The sequence below is a fragment of the Manacus candei genome, unplaced genomic scaffold, assembly GCF_025592945.1.
Source record: "Manacus candei isolate 608988 ecotype Guabito, Panama unplaced genomic scaffold, ASM2559294v1 h1tg000023l, whole genome shotgun sequence".
Taxonomy (NCBI): Eukaryota; Metazoa; Chordata; class Aves; order Passeriformes; family Pipridae; genus Manacus; species Manacus candei.
In genome coordinates this window covers 25,290,347-25,315,802 of record NW_026138071.1, presented here as the reverse complement: position 1 = coordinate 25,315,802, position 25,456 = coordinate 25,290,347, and the positions used below count along the sequence as shown (strand labels likewise).

Below are 25,456 nucleotides of genomic sequence, written 5' to 3'. Positions count from 1 at the left end.
AAACAGCCTTTTTTTTTATTATTGTGCATAATGATAACTGAATGTAATCAACAAAAACCTGCAGTGCTCTGTAAAAAGCACAGGAAATCCCTTCCTCTATACAGCCTTCCTTCAACTGCCTATAAACTCACACATGAAACAGCTGAATCCATAACTGTACATTCTCCTTGTGGATTACAGTCTCTTTAATGCTAACCCAATTAGGTCTATACACTGAACAGATCTGCAAGACTTAAAAGTCCTATGTAATTTTCAAGTTCACAAGAGGGATTTACAAAAAAGCACAACTTTCTGTGACTTGTCAAAAAATTGTCACGGAATAGGATATAGACATTCATGGTGTCAATGAGGCTTGATCTTGACACAGAGCTGAAAACTGAGTACACAGTCACTGTGATCACAGAACATTCATGGAAATTATGATCTTGCCCTCTTATTAATGGTATTGCAGCTTACTAAAGCAAAAGGGCTTTTAAATCCAGCATATTTTAGGTTTTTACCCCTCCTCCCTGTTACGCTTTGTTGCTGCTCACAGCCCTCGGACTCTTGGTGTTTAGCTCTCAGAACAGTGAAGCAGAAGAGAGCTGAGATAAATTTATGTTCCCTTGAGTTCTGTGCCAGTAGATACTTGCATGCATGGCAAAGATGCTCCCCTGCAACTCCTTCTCTCGTGTCTCTAGCTTTTCTGTTACAGGAACATACAATATGTGGCACATGAGACGGAGGAGTTTCAGCCTTACACCAATCAGAAAACCATTTATAAGAAGACTCCAAATATCTGAGGGGGTCCATGACATTTGGAATCAAAAACCCAGCCCTTACAGGTCCTGTGTAAAAGCCTCCTTCTGGTATTTAAACATAAGGAAAGAAAACTGTCAGGAATTCCTCTTTCTAATCTCCATGGACTACAGAAAGACACCACCCACCAACCCTGGCCAAACATCAAGACACTGATCATGTCTTACTTACATCCATAAACTCCACATTGGCTTTCGGACCAGTGGTCTCATTAAGGATCTTAATGGCTACAGGAATCTTGACGGTCTCTCCCTCAGGGACCCAGATACCCTAGAAAAAGAAGGAAAGGTGAGAGAAGACTATGAGACAACAATCAGAAACTTCATTTAGGAGTTACAGTTCTTTTTGATGCATTCTTTTGATGCATTATGGAGATCGGTTACGAACCTCAGAACTGAGAATACACAAAGCTATAAAAATAACACAAATCCCAAAAAACTACTTCTTGCACCAAAAGTAAACCCTGATGTAAAATGAACCATGCTGTATCAGTGAAAGTCCTCATCAAGCCCCTTTGATTTTCCTTCCAAAAGAGGGTTTCTAAAGAGTAATGGCAGCATTGTCAGTGATGTACTTTTCCCACTGACTACTGATTCAGATAAAATTGAACAAAAATCTGGATTTTCTGTCTGGATTCTGATGCTCAACTCTGAAGCTATCTGGAAACTTTCAAAACTGATTATCACCAGGTCACAACATCATGCAGGAACAGGACACCCTGAGAACAATATATTTAGAGTGAAACATTTAGGGACTATTTCTCTAATTAATTGATGCCAGAGAATTAAAAGCTCAGATACTTAAAAAGGAAATTTTAAAATTAAAATTCACAAATTGTGTATGTCTTGGCTACTTTTCCATCCTTCTTGACTACTGCTGTGTTCTTGTCAGCCTCAAGGTACCCATCTCTATTATCATCTAAGTATATTCAAACTGATTATTCATAAATCTATTCCCATGAGCTTGTAGTTACAGTGACCTGGTCTGTGCTTCCTTCCTTTTCCTCCCAGTTTGAAGACAGATGAGTGTCTGTCCTCCTTCAGCACTCTGACCTGACACTCACACTGATTTGGCAGGTGTGGGTTGCTCCCAAAGGATTGGGTAAGTGGTTTGACTTGCCCAATAAACCCGACTTCATGCCTCTGAGATTTGGACACCGCTAACAGATCTTAAAAAATAAATAATCTCTAACAGAAGTACTTTTCCCTTGTGGGTTCCGCGCTCACATCCTGCTTAAAGGGTGCATTTACAAAACTCATCTTTTCTATTTAAATGGAAGAAGCAGGAAGTATTACAGTTTAGCTAATGATATCATTTTACAAAGTATTATTACTATTACAAGACTGACGTGACACTTGTGAAACAAAAGACAAAGTTTAGCTTTCCAAAAGTGTACTGCAAAGCCACTATGTAAGAACAGAATGACAAACTCTGATACTGCACTTCAACAGCAAGACAGCCCTGCCTGTGTAGCCCTCCTGCACACAAGAATGATTGTGGCTGACATGCCTTTGCTCCCCAAGAAATAATGTTTGCATGTCTGATTAAAACTTAAGTCAACACCTGAGCCTGCAGATGTGCTCCTCCCACATAATTCCAATATCCTGTCTATCCCAGGTATGTAGGACTCATGAACCCATCCATGGGATGGGGTGCTTCACTGCAGTGCAGAACTTGACTGTTCCAAAGTTAAATGAGGGAACTCTTTGCTGTATAGTTAAGACTCTTACCTTGTATACAGTTCCAAAGGCTCCAGAGCCAAGAACCTTGACTCTCTTCAGCTCAGTTTCCTTTAGGATTCGAAGCTGTGCTTGGTTGGGTGCTGTGCCACTTGGAGTCAAGGGTTCCACAAGCTATGAAGGAAAATCCAACAATCTTAAATATTTGTAAATGTGAAGACCCATCAGAGGTTTATACTGAAAACGACCAATCCAAATAAATGCTGGAACAAGACAGTGGTGGGGATCTGTTGACCACTGACCTGCCAACTTGTGGAGGGGTTTCTCACCTTCAAAAGCAAATGAGCAATGCTACAAAACCAAGAGACCTATAAAAGCAAGTCCTCAGCCAACATGTAATAATTTCCACCAGAAATTGCATGATGGAATTATGAACTGGAAATGGAATTGGTGTCACAATAACACACCCAAGGACTTTTGCTAATGGAGGCAGTAGAAATATTTTCTACATGACAGAAATATAGCATTTATTATCAATGCACCACATTCTATTTTTTTCCCATTTTAGTGTCTTTTAAGTTGACCATATTTCTTTTTAATAGCCCTGACTTAATGGCTCATCACATTCTTATTCTGTTTTGGGCAAGGGACAGTTTTTTTGAACTTCTGTTTTACCACAGAGGAGGACAGCTTTAAGGAGAAAACACGTTATAGCAGACCACTAATTTATAACAGCCACTAATTTACTGCAATTAAACAATTTGTTCAAGATGTCTCAAGAAACTTTGTAAATGAGCCACAATGGCACATTCAGTTAAAAATGCTCTCGGATCTCAGTGTTACACCATCTCTGCCAAAAAAACAATGCTTCTTTAAAAATAAATTAAAAATACATGAAAAGGACAATACTCCAAACAATGAAAAACAGCCTTTGCCTTTACAGGATGAGGAAAATAATTCATGGCTACTCCTACTTAAATTGTTTTGAAACCATTGCAGCATTTCAAAGCTGCCTGTTGACAAGGCTAAATGCATCATGCTCTGCAGTTTGAGAACTACTTTTATGGCCTTAGAGCACAATGAACTACTTGATTAGTTGATCAGATTAATTAGTTTTGTTCAGGTAAAAACACCAGTATTCAGAAATTAATGGGGTAAGAAAACACAACATAACCAAACAGCAACAAGTCAGGTTATCAAAGAAATAATCTGCAAGCTGCACTTGATTTTAGAGTGATTTCTCTTCCCTCCTCCTTCCCACTTTAGATGTCCAGTACTTATACCATAAAAGAAAGGCTTACTGTAAAAGAAAATTAGGCAGTTTGGCAGCATACTTCTGTAGTTTCAGTTTGTGAAGGATGAAAAGAGCTTTTGTGCCACAGTCCACCAACACAGGTATGGCAGGGAGAAGCAGAGATGTGTTGTGGAGATCTACAAAAGGCTCACAGAGTTTTATGGAGAATGATCTACATAAGGAATAGGTCTATTACAGCCTCCAGCTAGAGAGAGAGACTTCAGCTGAAGCTATGTTGCTTGTGTGTTTATCTTGGGCTGCTCCTGACTTAATCTTCAGTTTCTGAGCCAAGACAACAGCTTCCCCACATGTTCAGTAGGAGGCTTGGTCCCTAAGGACTATTGTCAGCCACAGTTTTTATCTGACAAAACGGAGAATGATAGCTGGACTTCAAAGTCAATGCTTCCCAAATGTAGTGAGAACTACCTGCTAAAATAATTTATGCTTAAGTAGGAGCTGATACAATGGCAAGATTTATATATCTAAAGGCATTGAATATTGTTAAGCTTTTTATAAGCTGAACAATATTTACCAAGCAATACAAATTCTAGCCAAGCATAAAGATACTTATGCAAACAGATTGGGGATGCATAAATCGTTTACTCCCAGGCTCCCAGAGAAGAGTGGGAGCAGGACCCTTGGAAAAGAACTGCAAACAGCCTTGTTAATAAAGCCTTACTCAAGATTCACTAGCTAACAGTATTCCCAAACTTTATTATCTTCCAAAAGGGGACTCTACTTTAAAAATTATAATTTGCAAAGTGTCTCAAGGTCTGAGACACTGAGAAGACTTGCAGCAATCACCATTGCTGTAGCTGACAGATAACAATTTAACGTTATGTTTAAATATACTTCCTAGATTGCCCTTCCACTACTGATGTTTCAAAGAGCAGGATGAAGTGGGCACAGCACTCTGCTATAGCTCCACTGCATATTTTTGCCAGTAGAACTGTGAACTTCAATTGATTAAGCTCCAGGAATTATCTTGTCTTAATAAAATACATTATTATTACTGATCATGACTACAGACTTGGCAAAATCTGGACCACAAAAGCATTGTAGGCACTGGGAACAACGGTAAGTGACAATCTCTGCATTTAAGTATTCCTGATGAGCTTAAGTTTGTACCAGAACTTGCTGAGGGAACTTACTTTAGTCTTAAAAGTTGACCTAAGTAGATACTGAATGAGAACCTGTAATATTTAATGTACTGATGACCTAGGACAGATGTTCAGCTGAGAGCAGAATGGGAGTTCAGGAATGTGGTGGAACATGCCTTTGTGATCATGGGGAACTTCTTTTGGTCTTCCGAAGCCATGAATCTATGTATGTACAGAAAACTAGAATAATGAAATAGCTTCATTCTTTCCATTAGTTTAGTCCGCACAAGTTAGCAAAAGGATTTTTACAGATCTCTCTGGTAACTGGATTGAAGACCTTAACATCTTTAATAAAAAAGCAGAACAGACCTGCATATCTTTTCAAATAATCTGCGAAAAGCAGCGCGCTCTCACCTCGGTCTCCAGGAATCTTCGCAGTGCTCTCTTCTTTTTAATGCTTTTGCGCCGAACATACACGGCAAATGTCAGGCCCACAATGACAATGATGAAGAGGCCACCAATAACTCCCGCAGCAATCAGAGGGGTTCTAGCAATCAGAATCAGATATTTCATTTTTAGGTAGGGTGAGAGACCAAAGAGTGGTTGGGTACATAAAACACAGTCACCTGGAAAGCTTGCTGCCTTATGACCAGAATTCCAGTCCAAATGGGAAGCCAGAGCAAACACATTAATATATATGGTATGACTGCTTGTTTTTAATCAATATACCAATTCAACTTCTTTTTCAAACCACCATGCACATGTGAGGAGTCGTGTGGACAAGGAAACACAACATGCACTTTCATGGCAAACGCAAATCTGCAATGGCAAAATGAGGATACAGGTACTGCATTTTCCTGCAAGAGCTTTAACTATGCTGACTCTTTGGCTCCACCTACGTTAACTCACAGGCTTGTGAATTTAGGGGAAAACTAATGAAAAATTCCCAATACCAATATAATATGCCTTCCTGAGTATGGAAGAAGTCAGAGGGAACTTCATAGACAAATCTGGTTGCATTGTACTTGTACACCTTCCTCACGTAGAGGATATTTATATTTGAACAACATAATCCATAGGAGAACCACTCACCCTCTTGGAACTCCTGGTTCATCACTATTACACAGAAACATTTTTGGTCAGGGGTTATGATTGCACCCACGCAGTTTTGCTGTGGCTTTTCAACACAACCAAATTCCAAACCAAAAGACTGGTGTGTTGGAACCAAAAAACTCCTGTGAACAATGCCAAACAAGGCTCAGCTTCTGCACAAGACCTGTTGTCCCCCTTCTACTCCTTCAGCTCCTTTGAGCTTTCCAGGCTCTTGAGCAGCATGAGCTGCAGTTACTAATTTGTTTTTCCATAGTGATAAGATATAAAGGGCTGGCATCACAGTAGATACTATACAAGCACTGTCTTAGAGAGTCAGTCTGTCTTAGGTGCCTACACTTGCAGATCACCTACACAGGCAGTGGAGAAATCAGGCTCCCTGCAAAGAAAAAGTCAAATCAATACCTTAAATTAGGCATTTTCACAGCATACCAACAAAAACACACTCAGAGAATTTAATATCCCTCCAACAATGGCAGAACAGTTGCTGGAAAGATGGGTAAAAAGAGACAGCATGACAACTGCAGAGTATAGACAGTGCCAAAACCACTGTCTGGTAAGTACAGGAAACAGGTTAACTGTCGTCAAGCTTGTGGAAATATCACATGATGATGAAAGGTACATTATGGCCTATTAATAAAAACGTACCACACAGCTACTAAAAATTTAAAGGACTCTTCCACAGAAATAGTAAATTGATTTATCTGACCCTTTATTCTTGTTTTTACAACTTTCCACAAAGCAGAGCAGTGGGAAGCAGTGCACCTAACCTGGTTTGGTATACGAAGATGTGTCTACATCTGAGAAAGCCTCATACTACCACAACTAGGTATTCAAGCATCATACTTAAAGCACCATTACCATGTTTTCTCAGGGAAAACACATTGACAGTACACAACACTTTTTGATGGAAACTCTAAAGCCTGCAAATAAAGGAAGCTGAATGTTGTCTGGCTGGGAAATGGATTATGATGTTTGCAAAGCACAGGTCCAGTACCACTTACTCCCCTGGCAGAGACATCCCTCCTTCAGCATCTCTGGCCTTAAGACACAGGGCCCTTTCTAACCCCACTGGTTACTGTGTGATTTTGAGTGCAGAGCTCACACTAAAGGACCTGGCATAACCATCCAGAACAATGCTCCTCTTCATTTGCTTGTCTTTCCATGTTGCTGACGCAATAAACTCTTTAATAGGCAATTATGAAAAACACTGGACATCAAAAGACTTCTATGGAGCTTGTACTGACTAACACTTTTGAGAAGAGGGATTTTTTTAATTCACTTTTATACTGTATGAACAATCATACAGTATAAAGGATTGACATGGGGAGGAACATAGTCACCAAAGAGGAGGAAAAGGCTGAGTTACTTAACACCTTCTTTGCCTCAGTTTTTAACAGTAAGGTAGGTTGTCCTCAGGACAACTGGCTTCCAGAGCTGATAGAAGAGACAGGGAGCTGAATAGCCCCCTGTAATCCAGGAGGGAACAGTTAGCGACCTGCTGAGCCACTTGGATCCTCACAAGTCTATGGGACCAGATGGGATCCACCCTAGGGTGATGAGGGAGGTGGTGGAAGAGCTCACCAAGCTGCTCTCCATCATCTACCAACAGTCCTGGCTCACTGGGGAGGTCCCAGGTGATTGGAAGTTGGCAAATGTCACACCAATCCACAAAAAGGGCTGCAAGGAGGATCTAAGAAACTACAGGCCTGTCAGCCTGACCTCAGTGCCTGGCAAGGTTATGGAGTAGATCATCCTGAGTGCAATCACGCAGCACCTACAGGCTGGATCAGACCCAGCCAGCACAGGTTTAGGAAGGGCAGGTCCTGCCTGACCAACCTGATCTCCTTTTATGACCAGGTGACCCACCTGGTGGATGAGGGGATGGCTGTGGATGTGTCTACCTGGACTTCAGCAAAGCCTTTGACACCGTCTCCCACAGCAAACTCCTGGAAAAGCTGGCAGCCCACGGCTTGGACAGGGGCACTCTGTGCTGGGCTGGGCCCAGAGGGTGGTGATGAATGGTGCTGCATCCAGCTGGTGTCTGATCACCAGTGGTGTCCCCTAGGGATCAGTGTTGGGCCCAGTCCTGTTTAACATCTTTACTGATGATTAGATGAGGGGATTGAGTCCACTATTAGCAAATTTGCAGATGACACCAAGTTGGGGGGGGGAGTGTTGATCTGCTGGAAGGCTGGAGGGCTCTTCAGAGGGACCTGGACAGGCTGGAGAGTTGGGCTGATTCCAACGGGATGAGGTTCAACACGGCCAAGTGCCGGGTCCTGCACTTTGGCCACAACAACCCCCTGCAGAGCTACAGGCTGGGGACAGAGTGGCTGGAGAGCAGCCAGGCAGAGTCCACACCTGGGAGTGTGGACTGACAGGAAGCTGAACATGAGCCAGCAGTGTGCCCAGGTGGCCAAGAAGGCCAATGGCATCCTGGTCTGGATCAGGAACAGTGTGGCAGCAGGATCAGGGAAGTGATTCTTCCCCTGTACTCAGCACTGGTGAGGCCACCCCTGGAGTGCTGTGTCCAGTTCTGGGCCCCTCAGTTCAGGAAGGACATTGAGGTGCTGGAGTAGGTCCAGAGGAGGGCAACTAGGCTGGTGAAGGGACTGGAGCACAAGTCCTATGAGGAGAGGCTGAGGGAGCTGGGATTGTTCAGCCTGGAGAAGAGGAGGCTCAGGGGAGATCTCATCACTCTACAACTCCCTGAAAGGAGGTTGTAGCCAGGTGGGGGTTGGAATCTTCTCCCAGGCAACCAGCAGTAGGACAAGAGGGCACGGTCTTAAACTCTGCCAGGGGAGGTTTAGGTTGGATATTAGGAAGAAATTGTTTACAGAGAGAGTAATCAGCCATTGGAATGAGCTGCCCAGGGAGGTGGTGGATTCACCATCCCTGGAGGTTTTTAGGATGAGACTGGATGTGGCACTTAGTGCCAGTCTGGTAACCATGGTGGTGTTGGATCAAGGGTTGGACTTGATGATCTTGGAGGTCTTTTCCAACCTTATTGATTCTATGATTCTATGATATAATTTTTAAAAAACATCACTGAACCACAGACTGACAAAAGAGGCAGGAGAACTTGCCTTTAAAGTGCATATGAATAACTAGCATAATGGCTGTCAAAGCAAATAATTAGTTTTATGATTCTGTGTACACTAAAATTGGTCCAAATATTATTTACATAATAGGTCATAATAAGAAAATGGTTCCAAAGGAGATATAATAACTAGTGAAGAAAATTAAAGGAAGTTACACATTCCTTGCAGCCCTTTTATTTTTTTATAAAGTACAAGGGGGGCTCAAAATGGATCTTAATGATCCATCATGTCAACTCTCACTGACTTTTAAAGAATGATCTCATCATCTTTACTAGGGAATTGAAAAAAGCAAATAATTTTCAATAATTTCACCAAACAAGCATTTTAGTCTTTTATGTGAAATATGCTGTAATTGAATATCATACCTGAATTTTCAGGAGGCGCCATTTAAACACACTATTAAGCAGGCTTTAAAAGGAAGTGTGAAAGGAATAAACATATTTAAATCTAAATAAGTAAGTGAAATACAGAAAAAATTCTATTTTCCACTCAAATAGTGATCAGTTGCTTTCACTCCGAAGTCCACTGCCTTTGCATCAAAAAGCTTTCAGACCCAAACATCCCAGCCCTGAATGGATGTGATTGCACACTGAGCAGCTTCTCCATCCTCTGCTGCTGAGCTAAGCCCCAAAATCAACAGCCCCGTGGGTTATTTGCTCCAGGACCAAACGACCAGTCTCTGCCATAACAGCTTCCTGGTACCAGCAGTGCACACCACCACTGCTTCCAAACACGTGTAGAGTATTTACTAAGCCCAGTTTTCGGGGTGTCACCTACAGCATTTTTACTTATGTTCATTAGGCTGAGTTTGCTTTTTCTCTCTTCTGCTGCTACTGTCAGTTCTCCTGCATCATTTCTCCACTATTTTTATGCTTGCAGTGCAAGCACGAAATCATTACATTTAACACCCTGATTGAATTTCATTAACCAGCTATTTACCTTTCTGCTTGGTAAAGCTGTTCAACACGGGTCCCTGCAAGGTGGCACTGATCAGAGATGTTGCTGAAGGCACAAAACTTTCTCCCATTTTGTTTTTTTAATCCAATCCTTTTTTGCATATGCACTTAACCAACAGTTCGGCTTCACAGACAGCTGGACACACAAATCTCCTTATCTTTAATGGCATTAAGGGCTTAATCCACTTACATTTTTGTTATGTTACTGTCTCACCACCACCTCAGTGCCTGCAATTCCCTATCAAAAACTCCCATCCTGTTAAGAGTAATTTTTAAAAGCATGGAGGCCTGATAGGGCTCAGAAAAGCTAAACTCAAGCAAGGAGTGGTAGCTATGTCAGTCCAGCCTGTTCAGCACAATTAATGGACAGCCAAAAGTCGATCCTACCTCACATTTCTCAAAGCTCCATCACTAACCCACCAACAAGAAACTCCTGGTACAGCCACTGTTTTCTTTTATACACTGAAAATCTACTCCAGAGTACGGAAACAATCTCTGCTAGGTGCTTCTGGACTTTTATGCTCATCAAAACAGAATTAACAGTCCAAGAAATATGGCCCTGAATCAGAATTCAACTGCATATAGTTAATTTGCTATCCCCCACACCTCCCTCAGCTGAAGACAGAATACCCAATTAATAACTGGAAAAGGTAACAGCAGGGGAGACTGTGGGAGGGAAAAAAAAAATCACACCATGTAAAAATCTTAAACTAGAAACCGTGTATCTGTGGCCAAAAGTTGAAAGTAAGATTCAAGTATTCCCTTACGAGAAATGAATAATATCTGTTTCCTTTTCAATGTGTACTGGGTTTTTATATTTAGAAACATGTAACACCCACTCCCACAAACCAAAACTGAGACTGCATTCAAAGTTAGTATTCCAAGACAGATAAGGATGCTCAACAGTGGGGCTCATATCATTCTGTCCACTCCAAAACATCAGAACATCTGCAATCCCCATGGTGCCTTGAGGCAGGTATTAAAGCCTAATTACTGACTTACATGAGTACACCATCTCACAGTTTTGACTGGAGAGTTCAGCAGAAGCAGGGAAGGAAATTGAGTTGTGGTCCATGGAGTAAAGCTGACAAAGAACACCTGTTTCTCTATCTTTGGCATTAACCCACCTAGTATGAGATGTAAAGAAATTTAGCTTTGAAGTCAAACTGTTAAAGGGCTTTAAGTTCCTCTCTCGACCTTCCCTCCTTTGAGCTTTTATCTATATATCCAAACAGGACTCATTACAACCTTGAGTATTTGCTAAGTAGTTCCTTCTTGTAAATCTTTGTTATCGAGGCATTATTTTTTCCTCATGGACGATTCGCACATTCTTCATTCCTCACCCCTTCCATCAGTTCAGCTGACTTTGAAGCTGCCCTTTTAGAGATCTGACAGATTCTGCTAATCCTGGAGTGATAATCTGAGTATTTAAAACATATGAGATAAACAACCAGACAGGGAAGCAAATTTGTGTATATTAATAGCTTCTCTCTGCTGTGCAGTACACCCTGGCAGAGATCTACAACCACAGCTTCCAGAGTGACTGGTGTTCATGAAACGCAGCTCCTCAGGGTGGGAAGGATTCATCTAATGCTATTCACATCAAGATGTGCTTTGCTTTTTATTTTTCTTTTTTTCAAGAACAAGGCTCCCTTCCCCCTCCCTCCACCTAATCTGAGGGCATTTGAATACTGACAAACGTCACTATTTATGTACAGACTAGGAGTTTTTATCTACTGCTAACACAACTTTTAACTCACAATTGATCTCAGAGTTACACAATTATTACCCACTTCAATTTAATCCAGAGATGGGCAAACTGTCAACTAGCCACAAATTTTCAATAGGCAAAATGACCTCAGAGTTGCAGTCTATGTCTGGGTCCACTCAGCTGTTAAACATCACTAAACTTCACACACAGCTTTGATTTCAGCCAAGGCTAATGTGGACAAACAGATATCTATTGTCAAAATTGCTTTTTCCTTACCCACACTGGTTCCTATATCAAAGCCTTCCTCAAGCAACCATTTTAAGGACATTTCTAGATCACTACAATCAAGTTACCTGTATGCCTCGAGGTTTTTCACCGTTTTTGCCAAATGAGAACAACATGTACAGAACAGACACTTGCAGTCTCTAGGTGACAGTGCACACACCTTCCTCCTCTAGCATATCACCAGCCAAGATGTGCTGTTAGGATACATCAAAATGTTTCACATATGTTGACATCATTTACTGAAGGTTTAGACGTATTTTGTTCACACATTTTTGTTTACTGAAAATATAACACCGACAACACACAAACATATTATGTGCATCCCTTAAATTGTAAAAGTATGTCTTACTCATGCCTTTTTTTTTTTTAAGAAGGTAGGAGTCCTCATTTCACTCAGAAAAATAAATGAGGATAAAGAAAAAATATTAAGTATAGCTTTGAAAATTAATACAACCTAGCATTCTAGACATTATTATGTATTGATTATAGATTTAAGACATCTCATTATCATTAAGCACACACAGTGCAAATAGATTTCTTTAAAACTAGTTTTAAATCTGAATGGCGTAATTCAGAACAACCACTGTCAGTTTTCACTATAAATGACCAAGGACTCTCCATTTTAACTCCCTGTTAACAGCTGAACGGGAATGACTACTGAAATCTCTGGAATTACATCATCAATATGGAGGCTTTTTATGGGTTTCTCTCCTGTAAAACTGAAAAGTCCAAATAACGACTCTTGCACTCCCTGTTATTTTTAGGTTGAGATTTTTCTTTCCTTCCTCAACTTAAAAAAGGAATGCTATTCTTAAGAACTTGCAAAGTTATTCTGTTTTGAGGCCTGTGCTTTAAGCAAACAGATTAGCATTCTTTTTAAAATATGCCAGGTCAGGCCCCATATAAAGTAGATTGATTTGTCTGTGACACAAAGCCAGTTAAACCCCCTAGATCGGACTCACAGGTGAAGCCAGTTCATCAAGTAAAAGAGCAACCATCTTTATAAACTTGTCATATTGCCCAACTTCTTTGGGAAGAATATATTTTGCTTTAAACAAAGGAAATATTTTGCTTTAAACAAGGGAAACTAGAGCTGTTAATGACTACAGGCGTGGATGGACTGCTCTGAAACCAAAACTATCAAAGTTAGCTCAAAGAATTTCTCTCTGCATAAAGAATTGCAGTTAGAATCAGTCAGCTACGCCTGCTTCTCTGCAACCAGTGGCAGTCAACTGGCTCATCATGTCGGTGTACATGAAATAATTAATCAAGAAATAATTAATCAAGAAAACATGCTTTTCTCAAATAGAAACAAACTACTTTGGTGGCACTGTTTGCTATTCATTCACTGTCAGATCCAGAAGTACCACAGAGCATGTTACATCACTTGAGAAATACCTGGTAGTGCCCATATTAAATCAGTAAGTAGGCAAAACATTCAGTGGAAGCTGGGTCAAACCATAAAGAATAGAGAATATGAATGAATGTTCAGGAGGATTTAACAAAAAAAAAAAAAAAAAACATGAGGAGAAAAACTACTTGAATATGGTGCTCTTCCTTCTGTGACTTTTTTTAAACACTTTCCTAATCCCACTGGTGGGAAGGGCTTGTAATTCGCTTCAGTTCTAGTTAAGTGTTTTCTGAAATTGAGCTATTCAGCATAAGAAATATCCAAACCCATACATGACTACACCTGTAGACTGCATAGGTGGATTGTCCACCTTTAAGGAGTTGCAAGAGGAAGCTTTCTCTAACTCATGCCCTTCATTTTTACTTTACTTCACAAATCATAATCTTTCTTTTGCAAATGCATTGATCTCTATTTTTATACCTGCCTCTTTTGACTGCTTTTTTGGAATGCTAGTCTTTCCTGAGAGCAATTGTTCAGAGGATTTAAAGAGCACAGAGCAGATATTTTCTCTAAGTGGTTGTGACCCCTAGACTCTTTCCTGTCTCAGCTTCGAATGATATGGGGTAACAAGCATTTGCTTTCACAAGCTCCAGGAGTATTTCACAGTAGGGAACCTTCAAGGACTGTATTTGGGGACCAAGACTGACATTCTATCCTGGATTCTCTTCTCTGCAGTTTTCACGACTTTATGTTTCTTCTTTATGAAAAAAATTCTGCACCTTAAAGCGAGTCCCAGTCTCTGCTGGACCACCTCTCCAAGGGGAACAAGTCCCTGCACATGAGGGAGCAGTCAGTGCAGCACTTGACACTGGTAAAGGGGAAAAAAATTCAAACATCTAAACTGAAAGAGGGGAAATTTAGGTTAGATATATGGAAGAAGTTCTTTACTTTGAGGGTGGTGAGGCACTGGCTCTGGTTGCCCAGAGAGGCTGTGGCCACTCCACCCCTGGAAGGGTTCAAGGCCAGGTTGGATGGAACTCTGAGCAACCTGCCCTTGTGGAAGGTGTCCCTGCCTGTGGCAGGCGATTGGAACAAAATGATCCTTAAGGTCACTTCTGGGATTCTATGAAAACAAAACAGGACATGAGAAACTAATGAGAACAGAACTGTCACATTATGTTCCTGATCCTGAAGTTTTTTATCATATCCAATCATTTTTTCTGTAATAAGAGCTTACATGGGTTTCAGTTGAGGTTTTTTTAACAAGAGGTGGCACTAAAGCATCTTTTGGACCTGTGTTTGAGATCAGAGTGCACAGAGGGCTTGTAGTAGGATGTGTTTGTAAATACACACCCATATATTATTCATGTATTACATACATTCATACAAATGTACAATTGAAAATCTTTCCTTCAAAATTGAAATCAAAATATTAACACTTCAACATAATAACACTTCATTCTGCACTGGCATAAATGTATTTATAAATATATCATTTGAGACATTTATTGGAATGCTAGTAATGGCCACAGTGCTAACTTCAACATACGTTTAAGCTACTCATCATTTGAGTTCTAAATATGCAGAAGTTATCCTTGTGAAGCACAGCAGGGAATAAATGCAGCCAGTGCCCATAAATATTGAGGAAAATCCAAGGTAGATAAAGAGCAGGGTATAAGGAATTTCTTTGAGTATGCCTGATGCTGCTTTTGGATTTATCACTATTATTTTATATAGATAGTGTACTGTCTAAACATCCTACAGAATTATATCAATCATTAGAAAATCACGTTTGATTATTGGGAAAAAAACCCCTCACATAAAATTGATATTCTCTTTCTGACATAGGCTTATACAGGATTATCTCCTGTACGATAATATGCTGAAAAATTCTTCCATATCCATGACTTATCAGTCATCTCCCAGTAGTTCTTAAATTACCAAGTGAAGCAGAAAGAAACTCTGGAATATCTTGCAACTCCTCTTAATTCTAGTCATCATCCCACTGCCAGCGCTTCCACCAGAGGCTGTTCCAAAAAGAAAAGTTCAGTTTAGAAGCTCTGAACTCACCCACTTTCACTCCTCTCCTCCCTTTCCACAGCCACCCCAAGGAATCTCTTCCACTTCACTGTCTGTAAAGCAAGCCAAGGGAAACCAGCCCTTGTGAGTATCATCCTCATCAGCTATTCTCAGCTCTGCTGCTGATTTTTTTTGTGTTTATGTACACAGCAACCTCCTACCATCTCGACAGTCACAGATGTGACTTGATTGGAAAAGCAGCTTGTGTCCATGCTGAGGGTACTGCTCAGGGTAATCTACACTCTCCAACAGCTGTTTTATTATTATTATTTTGCAGTACAGTATGGTCGACATAAAGGAAAATGATCATTTAGTAAAACAGCTCTTCCTTCTCCCAAATTTCTGTATGATGGAACACTACTGAACTTACTGAAGATTCTACCTTATCTGGGCAGCTTCCAAATGTTAAAAACCTCATCTTTCAACAGCTGCTCAAATCCCAGAAGAGAGAAGGCCAAGCATCTGGGAAAACAGTGATCTGGCTTAAAAACCTTGTTCCTTTTTCAGCCACAAACCCCTTCCTTTCCTTGTGACCCCAAACTTAGGTACCAGCCTTTCTGTCAGACAGTGGATGTCTGACAGATGCTGACTTTTGTGCATTTTAGGTCTCAAGAGCTTTTGAAGCTCATTAGGGCTCAAGAGAAAAAGGAGAAAGAAGGTAACTTTTTTTCCCCCTGCCTCTGTTGTAAGGAAGAGAAGGAATGCTTCCCATCCCACTTCAAAAATGTATTTGGAATATTTAAGTCATCAACAGCACAAAAAGGCTGATGAAACCTTTAGTGAGTACACACAAATATATTGCTAGAGCTATAGGTTTTGGTTTCCTTTCTTAAGGGTACCCTTTTTCTTACAGGAATTCTTCTGGAAAGTGCTCCCTTATTTTAAAAATCCATTGATTAAAAGGTGACTCAAACATCACAAAGTTTCGTAGCCTGATCCACTGGTTGACCCAGGAAATCAAAGTACAGAGAGCTCACCCAAAGCTGAAATGGTAAGATAGCACTGAACTCAGACTGCATTCAAGTTATTTATAAGCAGAGGATATCACTGCCATGAGGGAGGGAAAAGCATTTCTACCAGATATGGGACTATTTTAAAGCAAGGATATTATTTTTTCAATCTTTTCTTTGTCTATTATCCTATTATCCTTGTGATTGAGACTACACATATTAACAACTAGTGGTCCATTTTACAGCAGGAGTACTTTTTACCTTGTCTTTTTTCCCTCCATGGGCCCATGAGGGGCAGGGAAAGATGTAATTCACTTCTGAAATTCACACAATTTCTTTGGGAAGGTTATTTGATCAAGCAAAGCAAAGCAAAGCCCACTGATACAGAGCCCACTGACATAACCTGAAAATATCCCAATGGCTGATTCAAGCCTACTGGGAATTTGGAGAGACTGGTTTGGCCACTGACATGTTGGTGAACTGCCTGACTGGAATTAGTCCTCCTCCCTCCAGTGTGTCAAGTCAATGCAGTTTCTTTGCTGCTGACAAACCAACCCACAGGATCTGTATATCCTGGTCCATGCTCCTGGCATTATTTTCAGATGAACATGTTATATTGCCAAAAGTAGGCATCACAGTGTCTTGTCTCCTCTTCAGCATGATCTCCAATGACATCAGATCTACAGATTCTAACTTGGCTGAAACTTAGCAGCATTAGCTGGAGCAAAAGAAATGGCAACAAACCGAAAACACATCCTCTGCCCTTTTGTTTTTCTACTTTTCCACTGTCACCTCTCCTTTTCACTCACGTTAGGGTGCTTTACAGTTTCTGTGCCTTCTAAGCTTCCATGTTACTTAATTTCAGTGACATATATAAACATCATGAGGTTTATTACAAGTAGGCAATATGAGTTAAAATGGGACAGCAAGTACAATAACATGTAACAAAAATCCAAGTGAGTATTTTAAGAGGCAAACAACACACAGGTGTATTGCTTTGATGTCCTGTGTTTCCAAAGGACACACTGTGTCACAGGAAGAGCATTGGGAGTCTAAGACAAATTGTTTGAGGAAACAGTTCATACTGCTTATTCAAAAGGTTGATTGCATTTCAGACAATTTTCCTTCAAGTATTACAAGAAAAACTTCATATCATTGACAAATCAGGGATTACGTCATGACTGGACCATGTTTAACCAAAGCTTGGCTGTTGTCATGATGGTAACGTTGTATTTGTTCTCAGAGTTCTTGCCACAACTCTCCAGTATGAGACTACCAGATCTGCTAAGAGATGAACCACAACATGCAAATACCTCCTCACAACCCTTTGCCAAAGAAAAGCTCCATCAGAACCAGCCAGCACCTGTTTTTCATGTTATCCCACAATCTTTCCTTGCCTGTTTCATCATTTGCTCAATCTCAGATAACTATAGAAATGAGTTTCTACATTATCTCCTATTGATTAAACAGCCAATATGTCTGCAAAAGAGCTTGTTCACCAGCATGTGAAGATGGTGTCATTAAAAATTTACATCAGATTGAAAAAAAGCGTGAAGTTTTCTGACAGAAGTACAGATAAGATCTGAATGAGTTTCTGGTCTCTCATAGAAAAAGACTGCTAATGAACAAGAATATGTCAGTGTAACAGAAATCTTGTGTAAAATCACGTGGAACTCTCACTCTGTGCCTCATCACAGCTGACATGAACCAAAGCCCAGGATTTTGCAGCTAGACTTGCTTGTCTGTGTCCAATTCAGTGCTAGGAATCAAAATTCAAAGGAGGTCCTAATCTTAGAGCACGAGCCACGAGCTGGAAACTATGGTCACAGACACGGAAGTGCTATGTCACACTGTGAGCAATGACAGCAGGAACCAGGACAATCCTCTGCCCCAAGGATCTGTACAGCACAGCCTCCAGGCTCAGCACAAACTCATCAACTCATCATGCTTGGAGAAGAGAACACTACTAGGAAGAATAATTCCAGGGATTAATAACCCTCATTAGAAATGCACTGGCATTTTGCTGCTCTGAATGCCTTTCAGGTTTCATCCATTTCATTACCTCACAGACAGACACCCTGCCCCCCTTTTCACTCTTCTAGACTGGCACCATCCTTGACCAAACTTTTGCTCCTTACTTGTTTACTCTTAGAGGATAATCCAGCTCTTTCACTTTCAGCCAAAAAAAGTTTTCACATTTGAGTTCCCAAACTTCTTCACTTCAAGGCACAATGTACTATTCCTGGCTCTTCTCTAAAGCCTCTCTAACACACAGTACTGAGAAAACAGTCACCTTCTCTGAAGGTACAGGGTTTACCTTCTTGTTCAACTCTACACACTACCACTGCAACAAGGTAGAAAAGAGGCAAAATATCTCTACTTCACAGAAAAGAGATGTAAAGGAAGCTGAACTAACAGAGAGAGGGCACGGCATAGGAAATTAATTTAGTATTAGTCCCCCTTTCCTACTAGAATTTGAATGCAGTTATTTGAAACTACTATCCAAAGGTACAGATAAGTTATATGACATTTTCCCATCCTGTTATTTCACTTTACAGCACAGAAAAAAATTATAGTAAAATTAAGTAATTTGGTCTGATGGCTTAATTTGATAATGTTCTCTTCCTGCATGGCTGCTGGTATTTGTGGCAATGCTTCCACCTTTGGTAAGTGCTGCAGCACAACTTTCCACACATAGCACCAAAGGACAGAAGCTTGTTCATTCCTTCAAATCCTATAGTTTGTTTAATTAGTTTACCATTGTGTTTGCAGGCTAGACACTGATAAAATAATAATTGAAAACTGGTATTTCCATTTCTGCAAAAACAAATGAAAAAGACTCACTGTCAACCATACTATCATCATTTACAAGTTATCCACTATTTTTGATCCAATGCTAGAAAAACTGTTGCAAATTAACTGAGACGTAGAACACACATTTTTGTATGTAAACTAAAAAAAAAAGGTAATGTCAATTGCAGACTTAAAATGCACTCCATCATTCCAGCAAATATCTATCTGGTGTCAAATAGGCAATGAAAAGTGGAGGGCGGGGGGAAGTTCTTGCAAGATTACTTGACAGATACCAGAAAGGAGTAAATCTGTCACAAACCTAAACACAGCCTCCACCTACATGGTTTGACACACTAACTTTGATCTGAAGAGATCTAATAAAGGAGACTTAGCTGCATAGATGCTTACAACATCAGCACAGTACTACAGATGTAGTGCTCTAAAGAAACCCAACCAAGAGCTTCCCATTTAATGCTGGAATTGCAGCTCTTTTATCACCTGACAGGTCACTGAGTAAGCCAGAACGAAGAGAATTAGGTGGTTGGACTCTCAACTCAAATACATTTATCATGTAAATTTTCTAATTATGAAAGAGCAACAAATCCTACATTACACAGGTAGATTGGAAGCAAGACCACAAGGTTTAGTTCTGATTTATTATATGTTACATATTAATGTATTATTAAGAAACCATTCCTGAGGTTTAAACAACTCTACAACTTACATATTTCTAAAGCTCCTCAAATTTAATAATAGATAGTTCATTAATAACAATATTAAATCTAAATTAAAACCTCATTTCCAGCCATGAAAGAAAACCATTGGACAGAGGTCAGATATATACTGTTGCTTTATAATAAGGTCACTTCTTCATGGCACAATTTTATTTCTGCACTGTATATTATTCGTGTAGCCAAACCAATACAGACACAAAACACAAGGCCCATTTAGCCTGATGAGAAACAAGAGCAGAAACCTCTGTGATCGTGCTGTGTGTTGTTTTCCATTCTAATTCAATTCAAATTTCCCAATGTTTCTTGTCTTTCTACAGTAACCTATCATGTTTGGCCTAATCACTTCTTATTTTTTCTGCCTATAGTTTCAGTGAAAATAATTTAGTCCATTTTCCAAACAAAGAATTTTCTCATTTTAAATGTATTTGAAAATTCATTTTGCAAACAGTGGTAGCAAAGCAAAGGAACCCCCACAAAACATCAAACCAAAGCTTTTACTGAGATGTCCCTGCAAAGAATTTGGTTAGGACCTGACAAAACTCTATTCATGCTACCTTGTCCCATGCTACAAGTCCCTGCAGGTTTCTGCAAGAAACCTGTTTGCTTGCTCTGTAAGACTGGGTGCTGCACTGACAGTTCTTCAGATCTCAGCAGCAGAGGGAAGCACAAGGGCTGGGACACATCCAGTGAGACAGTAAGGACTGCCACTCCTCTATCCAAGAGGCAATCTCTGTAACCTCTCTGTGGCATTTCTCTGCTTGGCACAACCACTCTGCAATCATGAATATTACCCAAACCCATCTAACAAGCACAGCTGCTGAGAAACTTGGTCAACGAGTATCAATAGTCTCAAGATACTGCAAGTTTTTCGCTCACATTCCATTCTTTGTATAACAAACTACCAGAAACAACAGATTTCTGGCCTTATTCTATCCTGGGCACTCTCAACAGGATCCTCAAACTACTGGAGCCACAGAACAGATTTTAAATAGTGTTGTGTGAGAATTAGTTCTTTCATTCATGTCAAAGGGGTACTCCACATGTATCCCTCCCAAAGCTCCAGGCAGAGAAATGCTGTTGCAACAATAAAAGTGCTCTCAGCAAAGGTCTGGTTTCAGAATCAATTCAGTAGAGGCAAGTTCTCACACAGAACTGGGATTTCTCTATCAATCTGTCCCAAACAGATCACAGCTCTATCCAACCCACAGAGGCAGGATCAGAAACTGCTAGTTTTTCCAGTCTTGATTCATAAAAAATAAACCTGTTTCTTCAACTGCTCTGTTCTGATACAGCATCAGAAAGCTCCATATTAAAAGTCTCTCAAGAGTAGCATTTTTTACCCATCAAGTAACATAGCTTAGTTTGTACTCACGGATCTTATCTTCCCTCTTATTTTATACAGAGATCCTCTTCCCCTCCAGAACTATAATTATTCTAAAAAATGCAGGGCATATGGAACACTTTCCTCCAAGAAGTGGAACAGAGCACCATGAAAGCAATGAACATAAGCAGTTTATTAGAAGTGGTTTCCCTTCCCCAACAACTACTCAGAGCTGCTGTGAAATTCTATTGAAGTCATACTATGCCAGGGTCCAAAAGAGCTATGAAAGGATTTGCCTGCATTACAGAGGGTTTACTGTTAATTAGCTCTTGTAGACACACACAGCACATAAAACCAGATTTTTTTCTTTCATTGAGGAAGTGATGATTTGTTGAGAGGATGTTCTTTTTTGATACGAAGCTAGCATTAGGATTGTAATTGGAGTTAACATCTACACATCATTCTGTTTAATCACTTGAATATGGTGAGCCTGGCTAATTAGTTTCTGTTAGTTAAAAGGGAAATGTGAATGAAATTTTCTTGGGGCATAAACAGGGACATCAGCTTACTCAGACCAGTAACATCAAGGTCCTGGTTCTTTCCTATCATATCAACTAGGTGCTTCTGATCACATTTTTAGATTTACAATCTCTCATGCACTGGAAAACAGAAACTTCACTCCTCCTTTGATGACCTCTCCTCTCTGAGTATTAAGCTGAATGAGTCAGGGGAAGAATGAACTCACCTAAAATTCATACTTTAAGTAAAAACTGAGTCCACAGGCTCACTTCAATAACTGATTTAGCCAAACTTTCCTGGTGGACTTGGGAGAAAGGCAGTATAGGAGAATCACCTTTCCTGACTGCCTAGAGTATTTTCTTAACGAACAGCAAAGCATTATTTTTACAGATTTTGCATCTTCCTTTTAGGCAACCATTATCCCAATCTTGGAAGCAAGCATAATCCTCTTTTTGCTCTTTCTTTGAGAATATGCTGGAACACACTATTATAAGTTATTCCAACCTTAGAAACCACTGACTGCAGTTGTCAGAAGGTATCAAAAAGAGGAGTGTCACTGTAATAAAGGGGCAGGAAAAGAGGATGGATAACTCCTTTGGCATCCTAGAAAATTCCAGCCTTCACTAGCTTTGGTGATTTCTAGGAAATGCTGACATGAAAGGCAGAACCAAAAATGAAGCCTTGCAGCAACAACCCAGTGCCTACCCACTCCTCTCCCAAAAGGCAGAGAACAGGAAGCACTATGAGAAGCTAGGAAAGGCAGGACACAAGGCTCTTGCTTTCTCTCTGTTCCCTGGGCTGAGATGTTCAGCACAGCAGGGAAGGACAGAAAGAGACAGAAAGGAGGGCACAGAAGCAAGTGAAGTTAGTTATGTGCCACCTAAGGACTCCACCTTGCATGGGGAATTCTCTACTGGCAAGGCCTGTCCCATTCCTTCAGGCCTCTGCGTCACCTGAGCATCCCAAAAAGGTCAGGGAGAAAACCTGCTCAGCAAACTGCCTTGGTGAATCACACAAATTCCAGTCAGCCAACACCATGATAGGGATGCTATGAATTAAACACGGTATAAACATAGACAAAATGGCTCACAAATGTGAGGGAAGGCTTTCCCTGCTGTATGATTTGCCCACAGTAATTCAAAAGCTATAATGACAATAACCAGAATTTGCAACTAGCCACAAGCAGAAGGGACATTAATTTCTCCCAGGACTTCTAACTTAGTTACAGTTTGAATTTTTTCTGGCAGCTCAGAATATAGTGAAAGCCTTCTTGAGGATAAACTAAACACACTGAAAATAAATACGGGTCCTCACAGCAGAAAAAAAAAGGCACATGAGATCCAGCAAGTAACCTTACAGTCATTTGAAAAATCCATCAGGTAGGTAGAGGAAAAGGGCTCAAATAGCCCAAATATGTGGCGTTGAGCTGAAACCAGGAAAAGACAGAGTTTATTGCATCCTTCTGGACAGAACTCTGTTGAACCTAAAGGTTTAAAAAAACCAAAAAACCTATGCAGAAAGACATACCTTGCCAAAAGCAACATTTTTTTCCCATAAAATTGAAGGGACGAAAGATAAGCAGAAAAACTGAAGTTTCACCAGTCATTTGGAAACAAGCCATGTGATGCACATCTGATTCATCTTTATTAAACACGACAGTAAGAATTCCTTTGCTATTCTACCAGACTCCTACAAAAGCCTTCAAGTCAATGGATCGTGGCATAAACAATTTGCAAACTGTAAAACTGGAAAGAAAAGCAACACTGCTATAAAAATGGAAATAGGAAAAGATGAGGAATATCTTGTTGTTTGGGTTAAAGCTCTGCTCTCACTTTCAGCTGCCTGAATAGCAGAGAACTCCGCCCCCTTCAACTCGCTACTAATTCACATCAATGCAACAAATTTAAGCCAAGGGATAAGGGGCAAAATAATTGTTAATTAATTTAAAGTCAATAAGTCTCAGGAGAACAAACAATTGTTTGTTAACAATTGTTAAAGGGTCACGAAGAAGGTTCTATCTAAAGTTAAATGCTTTTATTTTTCATTTACACTGATACCATAATAAAAAGTAACACTTTGCCAATGCAGTTTTGCCAGTTTTTAACCCAAACAAAATGAACCATTTTCACACACAAAAAAAGAGCATCATTTCATGAATCTAATATGGAGGTATGAAATTTCCTTCTTTGTCTTGAAAGTGAAAGAATACATACTGACATTTAAACACAGCACAGTAGTTTTCCTAAAATAAATTCAGCAAGGTTGGAACAAACAAAAAAAAGGCCATCAGATCTAAAGGAAACATTTGAGGGTCTTCCCCCTCAAACTGAATGGAGCAGGAAATTATTCAGCTGAGCAGAATAAAACAATTGCTTTAATTTCCACCCCCCCCCCCTTTATACTTAGCTTTACTACCTTAACAGTGGATTCAAGGAGACAAAACCTGCAATTTACACAACACAAACCCCAAATTAAACACTGCCTGCTAAGACATAGCTTAAGCTTGGCACACCACTAAACACTTTCTTGGCTGCTGTATCATCATGTTGGAGGTTCCACTCCATTAATTCCACTTTGAAATACAGGACCCAATCTAACATCCACAGTGATTAACAGGAGCCTTCCCATCGAGTTCTCTGGGTGTTTGGCAGTACCTCCAGAGGTGTATTTACTGCTACCTGAACATTCTCAATGCAGAGGCAAGTTTTGGAGTTACACCACTTGAATTAAACTTGACTGGCTGTTGGGCTAATGGAGGAAGGTAGCAAGCAGCCTGCAGTGCTACAGGAGAGCTACACTACAGCCCACAAGTTGTTCTTCCTAGTAGAGAGCCCTCAATTTTCCCTCAAAAAGTGATTAAAAATCCAATTGATGAAATACATGGTATTTTTAAATTGGTTACCTAAGAACTTCATCCTTTGTAGTTTGGTAAGGTCCTTAAACTTAAGCAAATAACAAAACATTTTCTGTATTTGTGCTTTGAGTAGAGCTGATGAAACGGAGACTTTTAAAACTGATTTCTTGTTTTGGGCAAGCCTGTTCAAATGAGTGCACCTGAAAAGGAATCCCCACAGAAGTATCTCAAACTGGATATTCCAGATCAGAAAGATTAAAACAAAACATAGAAATACTGAAAAATGCGGTCATCTTTTGTTGCTTATTAATTGGTCCATGGATTAAGTTGGAACTGATCCTGATCTAACAAACAAGTATATAATTTGATAGCATTTATAAAGTGCTGTTTTTCAAGTGGAAATATGTTCTCCCCCAACAGCTAGAAATAGGAATATTCACAACAGGTACACAACTAGGAAGGAAAGGCAATCTTAAAATCTTTTTAAAAAGACAAGAAAAAAACCCAAAGTAAAATCCAAAATGAGGTGAATTTGTTTGAAATTATATATTTTTCGTCTAGTCTTAGCTCAGGACAGTAATCCCCAAGCCTGGAAATCATACTAACCAGTTTGAATTTAAAATTAAACAAACTCAGTGGCAATGAAGGGCTTTCATGAAAAAGAATGCAGAATACAACCTACATTAATTTGTTTTAATTGTCATTACTGAAAAATAAAATTGCTGCAAGGTTAAAATTTTTTTTTTGACAGAAAATGAAAAAAAAACAAGTAATAGTGTTATGTGAATTAAGGTAGAAAATCGGTTTTGCTAAAACAT

The 25,456-nt window shown here is 39.9% G+C and overlaps 1 protein-coding gene across 4 annotated transcripts in view; it reads right to left on the bottom strand.

The window, feature by feature from the left end:
• Window positions 1–25,456, bottom strand: part of ERBB4 (erb-b2 receptor tyrosine kinase 4) — a 603,712-nt gene that overhangs the window by 115,737 nt on the left and 462,519 nt on the right. For all 4 annotated transcript variants that reach the window (XM_051786747.1, XM_051786748.1, XM_051786745.1 and 1 more), the window contains exons 17-19: window positions 5,286–5,418; window positions 2,529–2,651; window positions 970–1,068 (exon numbers count right to left, since the gene is read on the bottom strand). In XM_051786747.1, the coding sequence (XP_051642707.1) occupies window positions 970–1,068; window positions 2,529–2,651; window positions 5,286–5,418 (355 nt within the window). The remainder of the gene's footprint in view (window positions 1–969; window positions 1,069–2,528; window positions 2,652–5,285; window positions 5,419–25,456) is intronic.